At 46.7% G+C, this 19596-nt stretch overlaps 1 protein-coding gene across 1 annotated transcript in view; it reads left to right on the top strand.

Moving 5' to 3' along the window:
* The window catches only part of PAK1IP1 (PAK1 interacting protein 1), a 52013-nt gene extending 43634 nt beyond the window's left edge, over positions 1 to 8379 (top strand). The window contains exons 9-10 of the mRNA XM_068130539.2: positions 92 to 200; positions 6429 to 8379. Of these exons, the coding sequence (XP_067986640.2) occupies positions 92 to 200; positions 6429 to 6577 (258 nt within the window). The 3' untranslated portion in view covers positions 6578 to 8379. The remainder of the gene's footprint in view (positions 1 to 91; positions 201 to 6428) is intronic.
* Positions 8380 to 19596: the final 11217 nt, after the last annotated feature.

Genomic DNA, 19596 nt, shown 5'->3' with positions numbered 1-19596 from the left:
AATATAGATTGTTCATGTGGCATCTGGATGTTTTATAGAGTAGAGAGTAGAGAGAAGGTAAAAAAAATATAAAATGTTGAATGTTCCTCAGCCCGAAGCTGTGCCAATCCTCCTGGGGGAAATAAACACAACTGCTCGGTTGACCTGTCTCACTGTGCACGTGTCCTCAGATGAAACGCAGTCACTTGACTCATCTGTTGGTAAGTTATGCATCTTGATTGCAGTTTGGTAGGTATTCATCATGTGGATGTCATTGGTGCATTGTGCCTTTTTTGACTTGGCTGTGATCTTGCAGCGATTATGACTGTAAGCTGCGGATGCTGGCAATTTTTTAAAAGACTTTGTGAACTCTTGTAGCTGTATCATATTGCACTTGTTGTTTCGTATGCAGCCTGTGGCTGCTGGTTGCATCATTTCTCTGGAAGCGCATTTGTCCCGCTGTTGCAGTGCCCCAATTACCAGTGAGCTGGTACTCAATTTGCCGAGAAGGATGATAGGCTGATTCCACCCCCCTGGCGTTAATTTTACGATTGATCGGGATTCGAACTCAGGATCCTAGGATCCCAAGCCAGCACCCTAACCGTTAAGCCAACACCAGGCTTCATATTGCACTGTATTGTGCTCAATTCAAGAAGTTAAAATTTGGTCCATCATCTACAAAACGTCCTGCCTAAAAACACTGCCCAACAGAAAAAAATAACAAGTGAATAAAAATTTTAAATCCAATTGAAGTAATTTATATAATTGAAGTAATTTATACATAAACTAACTGGAATTTGTGGTAAATAAAAATAGCCCCAAATAGCTTTGTATTGAAAAAGGTAGAGCACAGACAAACAATCATAGGTTTGCAACCATTGTGCAGGCTTGATCGGGCTACTTGATCCACCCAAGATCGATCGGTCGTGATAGATTATGAAACAAAGGTGCTCCAGGAACACCTCACCCAGGGGTTGGTGAGAGAAATATACTTGGAGAGGGAGTGGGGTTGCAAGGTTTGATAGCTGATCCTTGTTGAGACAGAGTGCGAGCATTGAATTTTGCAGCTTTGAAAGACATGCTCCTGATTACTGCACTTCTGAAATGTAAGTCGGTAGATTTGAATTACAGAAAGTCGTCCTAAAATCACAAACAAACATGACGGTTTTGCCATGATTTTAAAGACGAGCAACGGTACCCGCCCTACGGGCGGGGCTTCAATTGGGAGGCCCAAATGAAAAGGCTAAATATCAGAAATTGAAGGCTTTTTTTCTTTTAAACGATTTCTATAAACATCCATTAAATGTCGATCGGTGCAGCCATTTGTGCGGCACCCGGGAAAATAACGTCATGCGGGAGCAAGTATCAGCAGGATGTGGCAGTATGGGAGTCCACGTTTCTGATCCTCCTTCATGCCGAAGTAGCCCACCACTTCTCCAAGCATTCCGCTCTTCAGATCCGCCATGAAAGATTTAAGCTTGATACTGGAGACGCGTGCAGTTAGTCCTCCCGATGTCGTATGTACTCCTAATACGTGTTTCCTTCATTGTAAAAACTTCCAAATCAACAGTTAAAAGGATTTTGAGCCGATAGTTGTTATGGCCTTGGCAAGATCGATGGAAACAGCGATCTGTTAGCGTATTCACCGCCCAAATAGCCATGTGGAATTCTCGCATGTGGAGATTAAACTAATCGTGTTCACAATCGCTATGTCGTATGTACTCCCGATACGTGTTTCCTTCAGTAACTGGGTTAGATTTCTCTCAAGAAGGGATTCAGCCTGTGTCCTTATAAGAGGTCTTTGTCCGAGGTCACCGAGTCCGATCGGTGCAGCTGTGCAGCGATCTGTGCAGCCGTTTGTGCGGCACCCTGGAAAACAACATCGTCGCAATGAGAACAATGAACGTTATGCGAACGCGAATGTTATGCGAGAGTCCAAACCTGAGAATGCTGGAGACTAAAGCTGAAATTGGGAAAACTAAATAGCCTATTTTACTCCTGGAGATCCCAGGATTATCCACCAAAAATATCTTTGCGATCGGTTCAGCAGTTTTTACGGTACCTTCGAACAGACGGACGGACATTTGGTGAATTATAGTAAGATACAGATGACAAGATGGCTGAGCTCCTTTTGCCAAACTCCAATGAAGCTGGTTTTTCGCAAACATTCAGTATGGCTGTTTCAGCTTGAGTTACACTTTGTTTTAATTAATTAAGTATTTACTAAAAAGGTTTGATTGCCAAAGTAGTTCCATTAAAGGAAAACCCTCATCTTGTGTTGTCAGATTTATGTTCCCTGTCCCACTACTCTGAATTGTTGCTCCCATATTATACAGAGATGCGATCATTCTGGAAATTCCATATTGGACTTGTTAGCAATGGACAAATTATGTGGAGTTGTGCCTTTTATCGATGCAACGCTTTGTCGAGCAAACTTGACTCCGACCTCGCCATGTCCCGGCAGTTAAACTTGAAGTTTAGCAAGCACTCAAAAGCTCGCACTTGTTTTGGTGAATATTGATTGCTGTCAAAACGTAGTGGCAAAACTTAAACTTGATTGTTATGGTGTAGTACAAACTTTATTTATCAATGTTCATTTATTGTCTTATCTCTTCTTTTTATTTATTTAATTTTCTTTTCAAACGACATCTTCAACTGGGGGAAGTGGGCGTAACCAGGTTTTTTTAAATACATTAATTCCCCTCCAACATGGCTGTAAACATTGGTGGTTTAAGCAGAGATTTGCTGTCGTGTCATGGCAATATTACTCGAGCTCTTATATTTGAGAAACTTGGACATTTCATAGTTGCCATGTCATTGACAGATAATTTTGTCTTGCTGACATTATTTGTGGTGTTAGATACTTCACGTTTTTATGAGAGTTCTAAAAGGACAGGGTCAAATTTGTGGCCTGAGACGTAGCAGCAGTTTGTAAGGATGACTCTCATTACGGAAAGGCAGAATATTGTGAGCGTCCAATGTATCACATTCATACTCTGGTAAAGAAAGGAAAAAATAACCTTGACATCCAACACTTCCAGACATTTAAATCCCATGAAAATTGAAACCTTTCCTCGAGACATTTTGAAATTTCATGTCTTCTCCTGCAATTCCTTTCCTTGTGAGCTGTGGTGTATCTGTTCGTCGTTGTTCTGCTGTTTTCCCTTCCAAGGAACTACAATGCAGGAGTAGGCCATTATTCCCACAAAGCCTGTGCTGTAATTGCCAACCCATGGTTGCTTGTCCATGCTCTATTCGTTATGAATGCTGAGCACCAAGTAAGGAAGCAGCACATACCATTTTTAAAGTATTTGGTATGACTCGGCCAGGGTCGAGATAACCATTACACATGGGTTATATATATGGTTATAGATTTGGCGGTGTAATGATCATCAGCCCATTGTGCCCTTGTTGTTTTGCCCTCCAACAAGTCTCAATACCTGTTTAAAAAAGAAACAACATTGTACTTTATAATTTTGTTTCATCTTGCGAATGTTCGATCCATTCACATGCACACGGCTTACACGGCTTTTTGGAAAATGCTGTGCACTATGTGCTAAATGCAGGAAATTTGACCTCAAGAGTTGATTACCCATTCACACCATAATTCACACCTCAGTAACACAGGCTTCACTCAAGCACTCTTCCACCTCTTGACACGAGGGAAAGCGCTCTCCCGACGGGGCACGAGGGAAAGCGCTCTCCCGACGGGGCACGAGGGAAAGCGCTCTCCCGACGGGGCACGGGGGAAAGCGCTCTCCCGGCGGGGCACGGGGGAAAGCGCTCTCCCGGCGGGGCACGGGGGAAAGCGCTCTCCCGGCGGGGCACGGGGGAAAGCGCTCTCCCGGCGGGGCACGAGGGAAAGCGCTCTCCCGGCGGGGCACGAGGGAAAGCGCTCTCCCGACGGGGCACGAGGGAAAGCGCTCTCCCGACGGGGCACGAGGGAAAGCGCTCTCCCGACGGGGCACGAGGGAAAGCGCTCTCCCCACGGGGCACGAGGGAAAGCGCTCTCCCCACGGGGCACGAGGGAAAGCGCTCTCCCCACGGGGCACGAGGGAAAGCGCTCTCCCCACGGGGCACGAGGGAAAGCGCTCTCCCCACGGGGCACGAGGGAAAGCGCTCTCCCCACGGGGCACGAGGGAAAGCGCTCTCCCCACGGGGCACGAGGGAAAGCGCTCTCCCCACGGGGCACGAGGGAAAGTGCTCTCCCCACGGGGCACGAGGGAAAGCGCTCTCCCCACGGGGCACGAGGGAAAGCGCTCTCCCCACGGGGCACGAGGGAAAGCGCTCTCCCCACGGGGCACGAGGGAAAGCGCTCTCCCCACGGGGCACGAGGGAAAGCGCTCTCCCCACGGGGCACGAGGGAAAGCGCTCTCCCCACGGGGCACGAGGGAAAGCGCTCTCCCCACGGGGCACGAGGGAAAGCGCTCTCCCCACGGGGCACGAGGGAAAGCGCTCTCCCCACGGGGCACGAGGGAAAGCGCTCTCCCCACGGGGCACGAGGGAAAGCGCTCTCCCCACGGGGCACGAGGGAAAGCGCTCTCCCCACGGGGCACGAGGGAAAGCGCTCTCCCCACGGGGCACGAGGGAAAGCGCTCTCCCCACGGGGCACGAGGGAAAGCGCTCTCCCCACGGGGCACGAGGGAAAGCGCTCTCCCCACGGGGCACGAGGGAAAGCGCTCTCCCCACGGGGCACGAGGGAAAGCGCTCTCCCCACGGGGCACGAGGGAAAGCGCTCTCCCCACGGGGCACGAGGGAAAGCGCTCTCCCCACGGGGCACGAGGGAAAGCGCTCCCCCCACGGGGCACGAGGGAAAGCGCTCTCCCCACGGGGCACGAGGGAAAGCGCTCTCCCCACGGGGCACGAGGGAAAGCGCTCTCCCCACGGGGCACGAGGGAAAGCGCTCTCCCCACGGGGCACGAGGGAAAGCGCTCTCCCCACGGGGCACGAGGGAAAGCGCTCTCCCCACGGGGCACGAGGGAAAGCGCTCTCCCCACGGGGCACGAGGGAAAGCGCTCCCCCCACGGGGCACGAGGGAAAGCGCTCCCCCCCACGGGGCACGAGGGAAAGCGCTCCCCCCACGGGGCACGAGGGAAAGCGCTCCTCCCACGGGGCACGAGGGAAAGCGCTCCCCCCACGGGGCACGAGGGAAAGCGCTCCCCCCACGGGGCACGAGGGAAAGCGCTCTCCCCACGGGGCACGAGGGAAAGCGCTCTCCCCACGGGGCACGAGGGAAAGCGCTCTCCCCACGGGGCACGAGGGAAAGCGCTCTCCCCACGGGGCACGAGGGAAAGCGCTCTCCCCACGGGGCACGAGGGAAAGCGCTCTCGCCACGGGTCACGAGGGAAAGCGCTCTCCCCACGGGGCACGAGGGAAAGCGCTCTCCCCACGGGGCACGAGGGAAAGCGCTCTCCCCACGGGGCACGAGGGAAAGCGCTCTCCCCACGGGGCACGAGGGAAAGCGCTCTCCCCACGGGGCACGAGGGAAAGCGCTCTCCCCACGGGGCACGAGGGAAAGCGCTCTCCCCACGGGGCACGAGGGAAAGCGCTCTCCCCACGGGGAACGATGGAAAGCGCTCTCCCCACGGGGCACGAGGGAAAGCGCTCTCCCCACGGGGCACGAGGGAAAGCGCTCTCCCCACGGGGCACGAGGGAAAGCGCTCTCCCCACGGGGCACGAGGGAAAGCGCTCTCCCCACGGGGCACGAGGGAAAGCGCTCTCCCCACGGGGCACGAGGGAAAGCGCTCTCCCCACGGGGCACGAGGGAAAGCGCTCTCCCCACGGGGCACGAGGGAAAGCGCTCTCCCCACGGGGCACGAGGGAAAGCGCTCTCCCCACGGGGCACGAGGGAAAGCGCTCTCCCCACGGGGCACGAGGGAAAGCGCTCTCCCCACGGGGCACGAGGGAAAGCGCTCTCCCCACGGGGCACGAGGGAAAGCGCTCTCCCCACGGGCACGAGGGAAAGCGCTCTCCCCACGGGGCACGAGGGAAAGCGCTCTCCCGTCGGGGCACGAGGGAAAGCGCTCTCCCGACGGGGCACGAGGGAAAGCGCTCTCCCGACGGGGCACGAGGGAAAGCGCTCTCCCGACGGGGCACGAGGGAAAGCGCTCTCCCGACGGGGCACGAGGGAAAGCGCTCTCCCCACGGGGCACGAGGGAAAGCGCTCTCCCCACGGGGCACGAGGGAAAGCGCTCTCCCCACGGGGCACGAGGGAAATCGCTCTCCCCACGGGGCACGAGGGAAAGCGCTCTCCCCACGGGGCACGAGGGAAAGCGCTCTCCCCAAACTTTGCAAATGCTGACTTTAAGCAGCCTGAAAATGTCTCCTTTGGCCGTGCTGGCTCACCTGTATCCTTAGACGGTGCTACAGCTTATATGAGGGTTTCCGTCCAACACATTTAACAGAGTATTTATTTTGTTTCATTTTGTATTTTGATTCTGTGTTTGCAGGAAAGGGAAGAAAACGAAAAAAGGTAAAGGAAGAAAAGGATGTCGAACATTTGGATAAGGAGGCTGTAGAAACGAGTGAAGACGGTATTGCCAAAACGATGCCAAGTCAAGCAGATGCCCAAGACTTCTCAAAGTGTTTAAAGGGTTAAAGTAAAGTGAAAAAGAAGGTGAAAATATCTTCCAATCGTTAGGTCAGCATGTCGATTGTTTTTGCTTTATTTTTAAAGATTCCATGACCAGGATTCTTGGCAAAGAGCCGCTGTGTAGATATGTAATCACCATCATTTCATTTTCAGTTTTGCTAAAAGTTGTACACTGATTTTGCAGCAGTTAAATTTTTGGTACATTGGCCAAATGCTGATGTGACGCACGACTTGTGTTGACCTGACGCATGGCTTTAAATGAACAATACATTTGATGCGATTCAACACAGAGCGTCTTAAGTTCATTTAAAGATTCCTGACGTAGTCAAGGGATCTCCATGTTGTTTGTCTCCCAAGAAATACAAACGTCATTTATAGCTTGAACATTGTTGGTACTTCATCTACGGCCTAAGGTGAAGAAATTGAAGAGGCGACTCTTGCTGATTCTGCCTTTCTTCTGTGCACTTGCAACCATTTTATGCCATGGCATTCTAGCTCTGCCCTACATTCAGCATCATAAAGGCAAGAATAAAGTCTGTTTTGTTCGTTTAAAAGGCCGCACAGTGGAGTTTCCCCATCGTGTCTTCCATTGAAGACGACCACAATTCAAATAATTTATAAAATGACTCGCATGAAAATGGCATCCAAAAACTGCAAGAGGTTTTTCTTGACCACCAGGCGTAGCGATTGGATTTAAACTCGTATGACGTTTTTGGTTGAGGTCGAGAAACTTGGCCAAGAAAGCGTACACCTTCATTTCCCGAAGTTTCCTTTTTTGTGCCTTGCCAAATCCCGAAGGAGAGGCTATTATAATTCGTCTTTCTGTGAGTCCGCACGCAAATCATTTTTAATTTTGATTGTTCATTCTCAGATCTAATTGAATCTATACACCTATGTGACACACTGCGGTGTGAGGACATCATGGTCCTCAGAACGCCGGCCCCGACATCTCAGTGAGTCACAACCCATAGTCAGCTAAATATACTTCCCTCACAAACGAAGAACTCAAACCAACGTCCCAAGTTGACAAGGCAGAATAAGCCTCATTCGGAAAGAATGCTTTGCCAAGGCCAAAGCATGGGATATTGTGAACAGTTTTTAGAGCCAGACAACCAGCCGCCAGGGAAAGATAGGTCACAGTGTCTTCGGCTTGGAGCATTGCTGCCCCCGTCAGGATAGGGATTGAATGAAATCCCCTTCAGTCGTACTCGGTGGCTTGTGTGAAGAAAAGTCGTCGATACCAATACCTCAGCTCTGTATTGTTAAATTGTGCTGAGCTTTTCTTTTCTTTTTTTTTCCTCCGGCTGAGTTTTCTGGTGAGAATTGTTGTTTGCGTGTCTCATCCAATTGGGAATTTTAACTCCAGTGCTATGCTTGTGTCAATATCCTTGCATTGTCTGTTTTTATTAAAGCTTGGTGCAAACTTTACGTTCATACAATATCCGGTGAGCAAGCAGAAATTGACCACGCTGCATCGCCTTGTGATGATTGCAGGCCCAAGTTGAAGGCGAATCGAATACCGCTTTATCTCTCTCCTGTGCCAATACCACTGGAATGTATCGACGTGTACTTGTTAATCTTGTTCATCAGCCTGCAGTCCTCTATTGTTCAGCAACATAATCTGGCATCCAGACAGAAATCCCCTTTGCAATGCTCGCTGACACGCGCTTCCATTGATCGGTTCCGAATTGTCCGTCCAGATCCAGCGCTAAAAATACGAAATATCGTTTGAAATAGTCTGGTCGCTGGACTGCATAATAATGGTGGGCTTCAACTCTGCAATAAAGTTTGCATCCAAAAACTTTGAACCGGTTCAATATCCGTTTTATTGGCCTGGGGCCGGATTTTTCTTGAGACCATTGATTTGAAAGATGTGTGTTGCAGTTCCCGCTTTATTGTTTGAGAGCTGTTTGATGACTTTTTGTTCTCATCTTATCTCGGGTGGATATTATTTATTTATTCTTTCCTGTGCCATGGACCACAAATAATTGCTTTGATTGCCGGTCTTGTCACGAGAACTTAAAATTGATTGACTAGTGAGCAATTGTGGTGTTTTGTGTTTTAATATGCGTGCAGCGTGGATTTGATGGTTTATTATCCAGAGGGATGTGGAAAGTTTAGGTCAGGGATTTTTCCATATCCCGAGGAACCAAATGGCCCCAAGGACCCACACACGTCCTGGGTCCTGACGAGGGTCTACAATCTCTGATTGCTCTTTCTTGTTTTTATTTAAACCCTGAAGACCAAAAATACATCGAAGACCCAAACAACACCGTAGACCCTGAAATACCCTGAGGACCCAATGGACCCAACAGACCTATAAGGACTCAAAAGACCCCATGGAACCAAAATATCCCAAGGACCCAAAGGACAAAACCCCACACGTCTTTGGGAGGATCTATCTGCAATCTCTAATTGCTCTTTCTTGTTTTATTTCTCTGATTGGTTTTTCTTGTTTTATTTCTCTGATTGGTTTTTCTTGTTTTATTTCTCTGATTGCTTTTTTTTCTGATTGCTCTTTCTGATTGCTCTTTCTTGTTTTTATTTCTCCGATTGCTCTTTCTTGTTTTATTTCTTTGATTGCTTTTTCTTGTTTTATTTATCTGATTGTTTTTTCTTGTTTTATTTCTCTGATTGTTTTTTCTTGTTTTATTCCTCTGATTGCTCTTTCTTGTTTTATTTCTCTGATTGCTTTTTCTTTTTTCTGATTGCTCTTTCTTGTTTTATTCCTCTGATTGCTCTTTCTTGTTTTATTTCTCTGATTGCTTTTTCTTTTTTTCTTTTTGCTGATTGCTCTTTCTTGTTTTTATTTCTCTGATTGCTCTTTCTTGTTTTATTTCTCTGATTACTTGTTCTTGTTTTATTTCTCCGATTGCTTTTTCTTGTTTTATTTATCTGATTGTTTTTTCTTGTTTTATTTCTCTGATTGCTTTTTCTTGTTTTATTTCTCTGATTGCTTTTTCATGTTTTATTTGTCTGATTGCTTTTTCTTGCTTTATTTCTCTGATTGCTCTTTCTTGTTTTTATTTCTCTGATTGCTCTTTCTTGTTTTATTTCTCTGATTACTTGTTCTTGTTTTATTTCTCCGATTGCTTTTTCTTGTTTTATTTATCTGATTGTTTTTTCTTGTTTTATTTCTCTGATTGCTTTTTCTTGTTTTATTTCTCTGATTGCTTTTTCATGTTTTATTTGTCTGATTGCTTTTTCTTGCTTTATTTCTCTGATTGCTCTTTCTTGTTTTTATTTCTCTGATTGCTCTTTCTTGTTTTATTTCTCTGATTACTTGTTCTTGTTTTATTTCTCCGATTGCTTTTTCTTGTTTTATTTATCTGATTGTTTTTTCTTGTTTTATTTCTCTGATTGCTTTTTCTTGTTTTATTTCTCTGATTGCTTTTTCATGTTTTATTTGTCTGATTGCTTTTTCTTGCTTTATTTCTCTGATTGCTTTTTCATGTTTTATTTCTCTGATTGCTTTTTCATGTTTTATTTGTCTGATTGCTTTTTCTTGCTTTATTTCTCTGATTGCTTTTCCTTTTTTTTCTTTTTCTGATTGCTCTTTCTTGTTTTTATGTCTCTGATTGCTTTTTTGGTTCACGAGTTATCAAGTCACCACTATATTCGACATGTGTGCGTCTGTCTGTGTGTGTGTCTCTCTGTCCGCCCGCAGCATAACTACTCGATAATATCATCTGATCTTGATGAAACTTGGGTGGGAGGTTGATATTATGATCGAGTTGTGTCCTGCATGGAGTGGGCGTATTGCGCCCATTGTGGGTGGAGCCACGCCCGAAAAAGATGTCTTTTTAGGGGGTAATCGAGTTCAAGCTACATCTTCTCCGAGGGACTTGGTGGAATCTGACAGGGGTTTCGATATTTGGATATGCCAATGTCATGTGTCTAGCCCCACGGAGATAGATTTTTCATTTTCGCCCCAAGGTCAAGGTCACAAAGTTTAGAAAAGTCGATTTTTGATGGTTTTATTACATTGTTCGCTACCTGATGGGGTGAAATGTCGTGCATGATCTTATATTGTCACATACATAATGAAATGCATGTTTTCCAACAAATTTCAGAATCCTCGACCTTTGAAGGTCACAAAGGTCAAAGTTGTCGGAACCGAACCGAATTTTCGGTATTGTGTAGCTAACTAACCTCATAACTGATTATACATTATTTTCAATCATTTCAAGGTCAGTAACCTTCGTTTTGACATTTCAAGGTCACAAAGGTCAAATTTTCAAAGTTGTCGGAATCGAACCGAATTTTCGGTATTGTGTAGCTAACTAGTCTCATAACAAATAATACATTCATATATATATTTTTTCAATGTCGGTTTTGACCTTTGTCATTGAATACCGCTTGCGAACCATCGTCGTCTCTGACTTGTCTTGTTTTATTTCTCTGATTGCTCTTTCTTGTTTTATTTCTCTGATTGTTTTTTCTTGTTTTTATTTCTCTGATTGCTTTTTCTTGTTTTTATTTCTCTGATTGTTTTTTCTTGTTTTTATTTATCTGATTGCTTTTTCTTGTTTTTATTTCTCTGATTGCTTTTGCTCGTTTGATTTCTCTGATTGCTTTTTCTTGTTTTATTTCCCTGATTGCTTTTTCTTGTTTTATTTCTCTGATTGCTTTTCCTTGTTTTATTTCTCTGATTGTTTTTTCTTGTTTTTATTTCTCTGATTGCTTTTTCTTGTTTTATTTCTCTGATTGCTTTTTCTTTTTATTTCTCTGCTTTTTCTTGTTATTTCTCTGATTGCTTTTTCTTGTTTTATTTCTCTGATTGCTTTTTCTTGTTTTATTTCTCTGATTGCTTTTTCTTTTTTTACCTTTTTCTGATTGCTCTTTCTTGTTTTTATTTCTCTGATTGCTCTTTCTTGTTTTTATTTCTCTGATTGCTCTTTCTTGTTTTATTTCTCTGCTTTTTCTTGTTTTTAATTCTCTGATTGTTCTTTCTTGTTTTATTTCTCTGATTGCTCTTTCCTGTTTTATTTCTCTGCTTTTTCTTGTTTTTATTTCTCTGATTGTGCTTTCTTGTTTTATTTCTCTGATTGCTTTTTCTTGTTTTATTTATTTGATTGCTTTTTCTTTTTTTCCTTTTTCTGATTGCTTTTTCTTGTTTTATTTCTCTGATTGCTTTTTCTTGTTTTTATTTCTATGATTGCTCTTTCCTGTTTTATTTCTCTGCTTTTTCTTGTTTTTATTTCTGATTGCTTTTTCTTGTTTTTATTTCTCTGATTGCTCTTTCTTGTTTTATTTCTGTGATTGCTTTTTCTTGTTTTTATTTCTATGATTGCTCTTTCTTGTTTTATTTCTCTGATTGCTTTTTCTTGTTTTTATTTCTCTGATTGCTATTCCCCAAAGACCCCAACACCAAGATAAGGTGTCAGAAGCCTTTTCACCAGATTACTTTTTCCTTGTCTATTTGTACCCCTCGCTGGCAGAATGGCCTTGACAAAAGGTACGCACACTTGCCTCTAAGCTGGCTAGCCTTAGTTTGAATCCCAACACAGCTGTAAACTGGGTATGCAGTCCATGGGATGTTGAGCTGGGCGTCCTGTTGCTGGCATTAGTTTGTGAACATTAAAGATCCCACGGTGTCCTTCACGTATAATAGGTGAGCCATCACCGGCACCATGAACAAATTCCAAATTAGTGCTGGGAAGGCAATGACAAACCACCCAGCATAACCATTACTCGGGAAGCTGCTTTGGCAGCACCGACGGACGCTCTGCGAAGAGTATGGTAGATGAGAGAGACGGATTTGATGTCATATTGCGGAAGTTATATTTTGTCACTTTGATAATCACATAACTATTAAAGGTGATGATCACCAGGCCCTCATGCACAGTCGTTATTCCAAAAACGTTCCTCATTCTTCTAAAAACGTTCCTCGTAACAAAAACATTTCTCTTGTTACTCCAAAAACGTTTCTCGTTATTCCAAAAACATTCCTCATTATTCCAAAAACATTCCTAATCATTCCAAAAACATTACTCATCATTCCAAAAACATTCCTCATCATTCCAAAAACATTACTCATCATTCCAAAAACATTCCTCATCATTCCAAAAACATTCCTCATCATTCCAAAAACATTCCTCATCATTCCAAAAACATTCCTCATCATTCCAGAAACATTCCTCATCATTCCAAAAACATTCCTCATCATTCCAAAAACATTCCTCATCATTCCAAAAACATTCCTCATTATTCCAAAAATGGTACACTTGTCATTCCAAAAACGTTCCTCTATTCCAAAAACGTTCTGCTCGTTCTTCCAAAAACTTTCCGCTCATTATTCCAAAAGCGTTCCTCGTTCTTCCAAAAATGTTCCTCGTTATTCCCAAAAATGTTCCTCGTTATTCCAAAAACGTTCCCCTTTCTGGCAAAAGCACATTTGACTGGGATTCGGTTATGCAATCTGTTGTTTGCATCATTACTGAGGCCTGGCTTTATTATTGATGTTTAATGTCACTCATTGAGGAGTCTGCACACTTGGTGCACATTTGGGATGTCATCATGAGGCTATCGTGACACAGGATGCAAAATATTGACTTTGAAGTTTCTGCTTTTGTGGCATCAGGAAAATCATTTTGTCACATATATGATTTATAAAATCCTATTGGTGTTTGTGGAGTAGCTTGAGAACTTGATTGAGTTGTTTTTTCTTCCCAAGGCTATCGATGCTTATTAAGTGACTGTAAAGAATTCTGTGGTCCAGTGTGGGTCTCACCGTCCATTTGCTCTCAAAGGGAAAGGCCTGATGTGAAATTTATGTCACAATGAAGTGAGGATTGCAAACCTGTTGTCGGTCCGTCCCCCAGGCTCCTGATACAGGTGAACCCAGGTTCAATGTGCCCATCAGAACCAATGGTTCCTGATACAGGTGAATCCAGGTTCAATGTGCCCATCTGAACTAATGGCTCCGAATACAGGTGAACCCAGGTTCAATGTTCTTGTCTGAACCAATGGTTCGTGATACAGGTGAACGAACCCATGTTCTATGTTCCTATCTGAAACCTTGGCTGATGATGGTGAACCCAGGTTCAAATTTCATATACCATATTTGTTATGTCTTTTGTAATATCCTTGTAATTTATGTAGAAGTCCAATAATGACTTTAGCCCGAATGCGATTTATCCACAACTTCCTCCATGAACTTCAAAATCAATCTTAAAAACTTTTCAAAAGTTTGCGATGTGAGGAAGATGGTGGAACAAGCTAAAGTATGGATACCTGTATGAACAGAGTTTGTAGCAATTAAGTGTTATGACTCTGCATCTGACTTGACACTGGATTGGAAAATTAATGGAAAATTTCAGGGGCGTTCAAAAAGTTTACGGAACCAGATCGACCGCCCTGTCTCCCCCACCCACCCTTCCCCAACGAAGACCCCGAAACCTCCAATAATTTAATCCAAATAGTAATTGAGTATGTCGCTCCGATAACTTATTTAACGGCCCAGGTGTGTTCCCCCTGAGCCGCAGTCTTCACCTTGCAATCTCAATTGTGATTGATGAACATGTTTGTCCTTCACAGCCGATGGTGGCCGTTTAGAGGTCACGTGAGAACGCCACCTGCCTGGGTGAGCCTCAAGTATTGGAGGAACCTTGCGACTACATCACCAACTGACCGACCACATCGCACATTGACCGACCACATCGCACACTGACCGACTACATCACCAACTGACCGACTACATCACCAACTGACCGATTACATCGCACATTGACCGACTACATCACCAACTGACCGACTACATCACCAACTGACCGATTACATCGCACATTGACCGACTACATCACCGACTGACCGACTACGTCGCACATTGACCAACTACATTGCACACTGACCGACTACATCGCACACTGACCGACTGTGTTGCACACTGACCGACTACATCGCACACTGACCGACTACATCGCACACTGACCGACTACATCGCACACTGACCGACTGCATTGCACACTGACCGACTCCATCGCACACTGACCGACTGTATTGCACACTGACCGACTGTATTGCACACTGACCGACTACATCGCACACTGACCGACTACATCGCACACTGACCGACTACATCGCACACTGACCGACTACATCGCACACTGACAGACTACATCGCACACTGACCGACTACATCGCACACTGACTGACTACATCGCACACTGACCGACTGCATCGCACACTGACCGACTACATCGCACACTGACTGACTACATCGCACACTGACCGACTACTTCGCACACTGACCGACTACATGGCACACTGACCGACTACATTGCACAATGCCCGACTACATGGCACACTCACCGACTACATTGCACACTGACTGACTACATCGCACACTGACCGACTCCATCGCACACTGACCGACTACATCACACACTGACCGACTCAATCGCACACTGACCGACTACATCGCACACTGACCGACTACATCGCGCACTGACCGACTACATCGCGCACTGACCGACTACATCGCACACTGACCGACTACATCGCGCACTGACCGACTACATCGCGCACTGACCGACTACATCGCGCACTGACCGACTACATCGCGCACTGACCGACTACATCGCGCACTGACCGACTACATCGCGCACTGACGGACTACATCGCGCACTGACCGACTACATCGCGCACTGACGGACTACATCGCGCACTGACCGACTACATCGCACACTGACCGACTACATGGCACACTGACCGACTGCATTGCACACTGACCGACTGCATTGCACACTGACCGACTACATCGCACAATAACCGACAACATGGCACACTGACCGACTACATCGCACACTGACCGACTGCATCGCACACTGACCGACTGCATCGCACACTGACCGACTGCATCGCACACTGACCGACTACATCGCACACTGACCGACTGCATCGCACACTGACCGACTGCATCGCACACTGACCGACTGCATCGCACACTGACCGACTACATCGCACACTGACCGACTGCATCGCACACTGACCGACTGCATCGCACACTGACCGACTGCATCGCACACTGACCGACTGCATTGCACACTGACCGACTGCATTGCACACTGACCGACTGCATTGCACACTGACCGACTGCATTGCACACTGACCGACTGCATTGCACACTGACCGACTGCATCGCACACTGACCGACTACATCGCACACTGACCGACTACATCGCACACTGACCGACTGCATCGCACACTGACCGACTGCATCGCACACTGACCGACTGCATCGCACACTGACCGACTGCATCGCACACTGACCGACTGCATCGCACACTGACCGACTGCATCGCACACTGACCGACTACATCGCACACTGACCGACTACATCGCACACTGACCGACTACATCGCACACTGACCGACTACATCGCACACTGACCGACTACATCGCACACTGACCGACTACATCGCACACTGACCGACTACATCGCACACTGACCGGCTACATCGCACACTGACCGACTACATGGCACACTGACCGGCTACATCGCCGACTGACCTACATCGCACACTGACCGACTACATCGCATACTGACCGACTACATGGCACACTGACCGACTACATTGCACACTAGGGTGACCCAAAAAAATGAAAGTTGAAAATATCTTTCTCCACAAGGCTATTCGTGTTCCATATCAAGATGTAAGAACTCATGCCAAAAATTGGACAGATCGTACAATATTTAGAGGTCGCAACCAGTCCCTTTCTTTTAAGGATTTGAAATAAAATACAATATCAATGTTTATTTAAAAAACACAAAGTCAACCACACAGGACACATGTTATACAAATATATATTATAACATGCATGTAATAGCAGTTAATACGACTGAACAAAATCGTTTCATATAAACAAACAACGTCACACCAGTTACTCTTTCTTTATCAAAGACAACTTTGTTGGAACTGGAAATCTTTTTCGGTGGCCGGCGACAAGTCGTAGTGGATATTGTTTTTGGCTCTTTTTGTTTAGGTAAAATTTACGTAAAATTAGTGAAATAATGGAATTTAGAGAACTTTACTTTGAGGTCACAACCTTTAAATATTCGCCGATCTTCCAGATTTTTTGCATGTAGGCTTCTTTTGTGATATCGAACAGAAAGAGCCTTGTGGAGAATAGGAATTCAAACTTTTTTTTTCAGTTCATTTTTGGGCCACCCTATTGCACACTGACCGACTACATTGCACACTGACCGACTACATGGCACACTGACCGACTACATTGCACACTGACCGACTACATCGCAGATGGACACCATGGTAGTATAAATGGTCCCCAAGAGGAGGCGTTCGCCATGGAACTGAATCAACTGTCCGGTCTGTAATGGATCGAGCGTCGTTTCCTTGAAAATTCCATTTCCCATCATTTAAAATATCGGAATTACATATAAAAACAAGAAAAAGAGCAGAGATTGCAAACCCGTGCCAGGATGTATTTTCAGTGGTTTTTAAAGGCTTTTGTGTTGAAACAAATATGGCGGCCGAACCACGTGACCGATGACGTCATCAATTTTTTTTCAAAACTAATTTATTCCTGGATTATGCTCAAAAAATTTAATCTTGATCAGATGAAGTTTTATACTTGTCGAATTATGACGTCATAATGGAGGCACCTATGACATCATTAACAAGTTTTATTCCCCATGGAGAGTTCTTTACAATGAGCAATGTCTCAATTTTTTCTATTCAGCCATTTCAGAGATAAAGAGGTGCAAAGTTTTTCGGTTTTTCCAAGATGGCGGCCGAACCACGTGACCCATGACGTCATCATTATTTTTTTCACCACCAATTTATACCTATGTGACGCTCAAGAAATTTCATCTTGATCGGATGAAGTTTGTACTTGGCGAATTATGACGTCATAATGGAGGCACTTATGACATCATCATTAACATATTTTATTCCCCATGGATTGTTCTTTACAATGAGCCATGTCTCAATTTTTTCTATTCAGCGCTTTCGGAGATATTGTGGTGCAACGTTTTTCGGTTTTTCCAAGATGGCGGCCGAACCACGTGACCCATGACGTCATCATATATATTTTTTCTGCACCAGTTAATGCCGACATGGCGCTCAAGAAATTTCAGCTCGATTGGATGTAGTTTTGTACTTGTCGAATTATGACGTCATAATGGAGGAACTTATGACATCATCATTAACATATTTTCTTCCCCACGGAGAGTTCTTTGCAATAAGCCATGTCTCAATTTTTTCTATTCGGCGCTTTCGGAGAAATGGAGGTGCAAATTTTTCGGTTTTTCCAAGATGGCGGCCGACTACGTGACCTATGACATCATAATTATCATTAAAAAATTATACAGGTGGAGTTGCATCTATGGTGTAAATTTCCTGTCAATCGGACCAACGGTTGCAGAGAAAATCATATTTATTCTGTGCGGACAAACAGACAGACAGACAAACAAACAGACTCAAATGTAATGTCCTCTCCTCTGGCGAGGGTAATAATACCTCGCCATTCATCGGTTCCACCATGGGTGGTTTAATGGGAGGATCCAAATGCACCAGAAATCCGACAGGAGATGGCGACACGTCCATCCACAGGCAGCTCCATGTTGGATGAAATGTTTGACTTCCGTGGGTTCAAGATTGCACAATCGATCTGAACGGGTTTGACCAAAGTTGTTCGTATAGATGTCGGAAAACAAATCTTATAGGGGAGCAGAGCGGGTGGAGTGACCTGGGAGAGAGGTGCAGTGACCTGGGAGGGAGGTGCAGTGACCTGGGAGGGAGGTGCAGTGACCTGGGAGGGAGGTGCAGTGACCTGGGAGGGAGGTGGAGTGACTTGGGAGGGAGGTGGAGTGACTTGGGAGGGAGGTGGAGTGACGTGGGAGGGAGGTGGAGTGAGTTGGGAGGGAGGTGCAGTGACCTGGGAGGGAGGTGCATTGACCTGGGAGAGAGGTGGAGTGACTTGGGAGGGAGGTGGAGTGACCTGGGAGAGAGGTGCAGTGACCTGGGAGAGAGGTGCAGTGACCTGGGAGGGAGGTGCAGTGACCTGGGAGGGAGGTGGAGTGACTTGGGAGGGAGGTGGAGTGACTTGGGAGGGAGGTGGCGTGACCTGTGTGTTGTGGGAAGGGGGGGGTGGAGTAACATGGTGGTGGGAAGGGGAGGTGGAGTAACATGGTGGTGGGAGGGGGGGTGGAGTAACCTGGTGGTGGGAAGGGGGGGTGGAGTAACCTGGTGGTGGGAAAGGGGGGGTGGAGTAACCTGGTGGTGGTGGGAAGGGGGAGGGGTTTAGTAACCTGGGGTGGTGCGAGGGAGGTGGGTGACCTGGGATGGTGGGAAGGAGGTGGTGTGACCAGGGATGGTGGAAAGGAGGTGGTGCGAGGGAGGTGGAGTGACCTGGGGGTTGTGGTGGGAGGGGGGTGGAATGACCTTGGGGTTGTGGTGGGAGGGGGGGTGGAGTGACCTGGAGTGGTGAGAAGGAGGTGGATTAACAACCTGGTGGGGGGTGGAATAACCTGGTGGTGGTGGTGGGAAGGGGGGGTGGAGTAACCTGGTGGTGGTGGGAAGGAGGGGTGGAGTAACCTGGTGGTGGTGCGACGAAGGTGGAGTAACCTGGTGGTGGGAGGGAGGTGGAGTGAGCTGGGGTGGTGGGAAGGAGGTGGTGCGAGGTAGGTGGAGTGACCTGGGATGGTGGGAAGGAGGTGGTGTGACCTGGGATGCTGGGAATGAGGTGGTGCGAGTGAGGTGGTGCGAGGGAGGTGGAGTGACCTGGGGGTTGTGGTGGGAGGGAGGTGGAGTGACCTGGGGGTTGTGGTGGGAGGGAGGTGGATTGACCTGGGGGTTGTGGTAGGAGGGAGGTGGAGTGACCTGGGGGTTGTGGTGGGAGGGAGGTGGTGTGACCTGGGGGTTGTAGTGGGAGGGAGGTGGAGTGACCTGGGAGTTGTGGTGGGAGGGTGGTGGAGTGATCTGGGGGTTGTGGTGGGAGGGAGGTGGAGTGACCTGGGGGTTGTGGCAGGAGGGAGGTGGAGTGACCTTGGGGTTGTGGTG

This window comes from Myxine glutinosa, chromosome 11, assembly GCF_964187855.1.
Source record: "Myxine glutinosa chromosome 11, kmMyxGlut1.1, whole genome shotgun sequence".
In the NCBI taxonomy this organism is placed as follows: domain Eukaryota; kingdom Metazoa; phylum Chordata; class Myxini; order Myxiniformes; family Myxinidae; genus Myxine; species Myxine glutinosa.
Note: the sequence above shows the minus strand (reverse complement) of the source record. Positions and strands in the feature narration are given on the sequence as shown.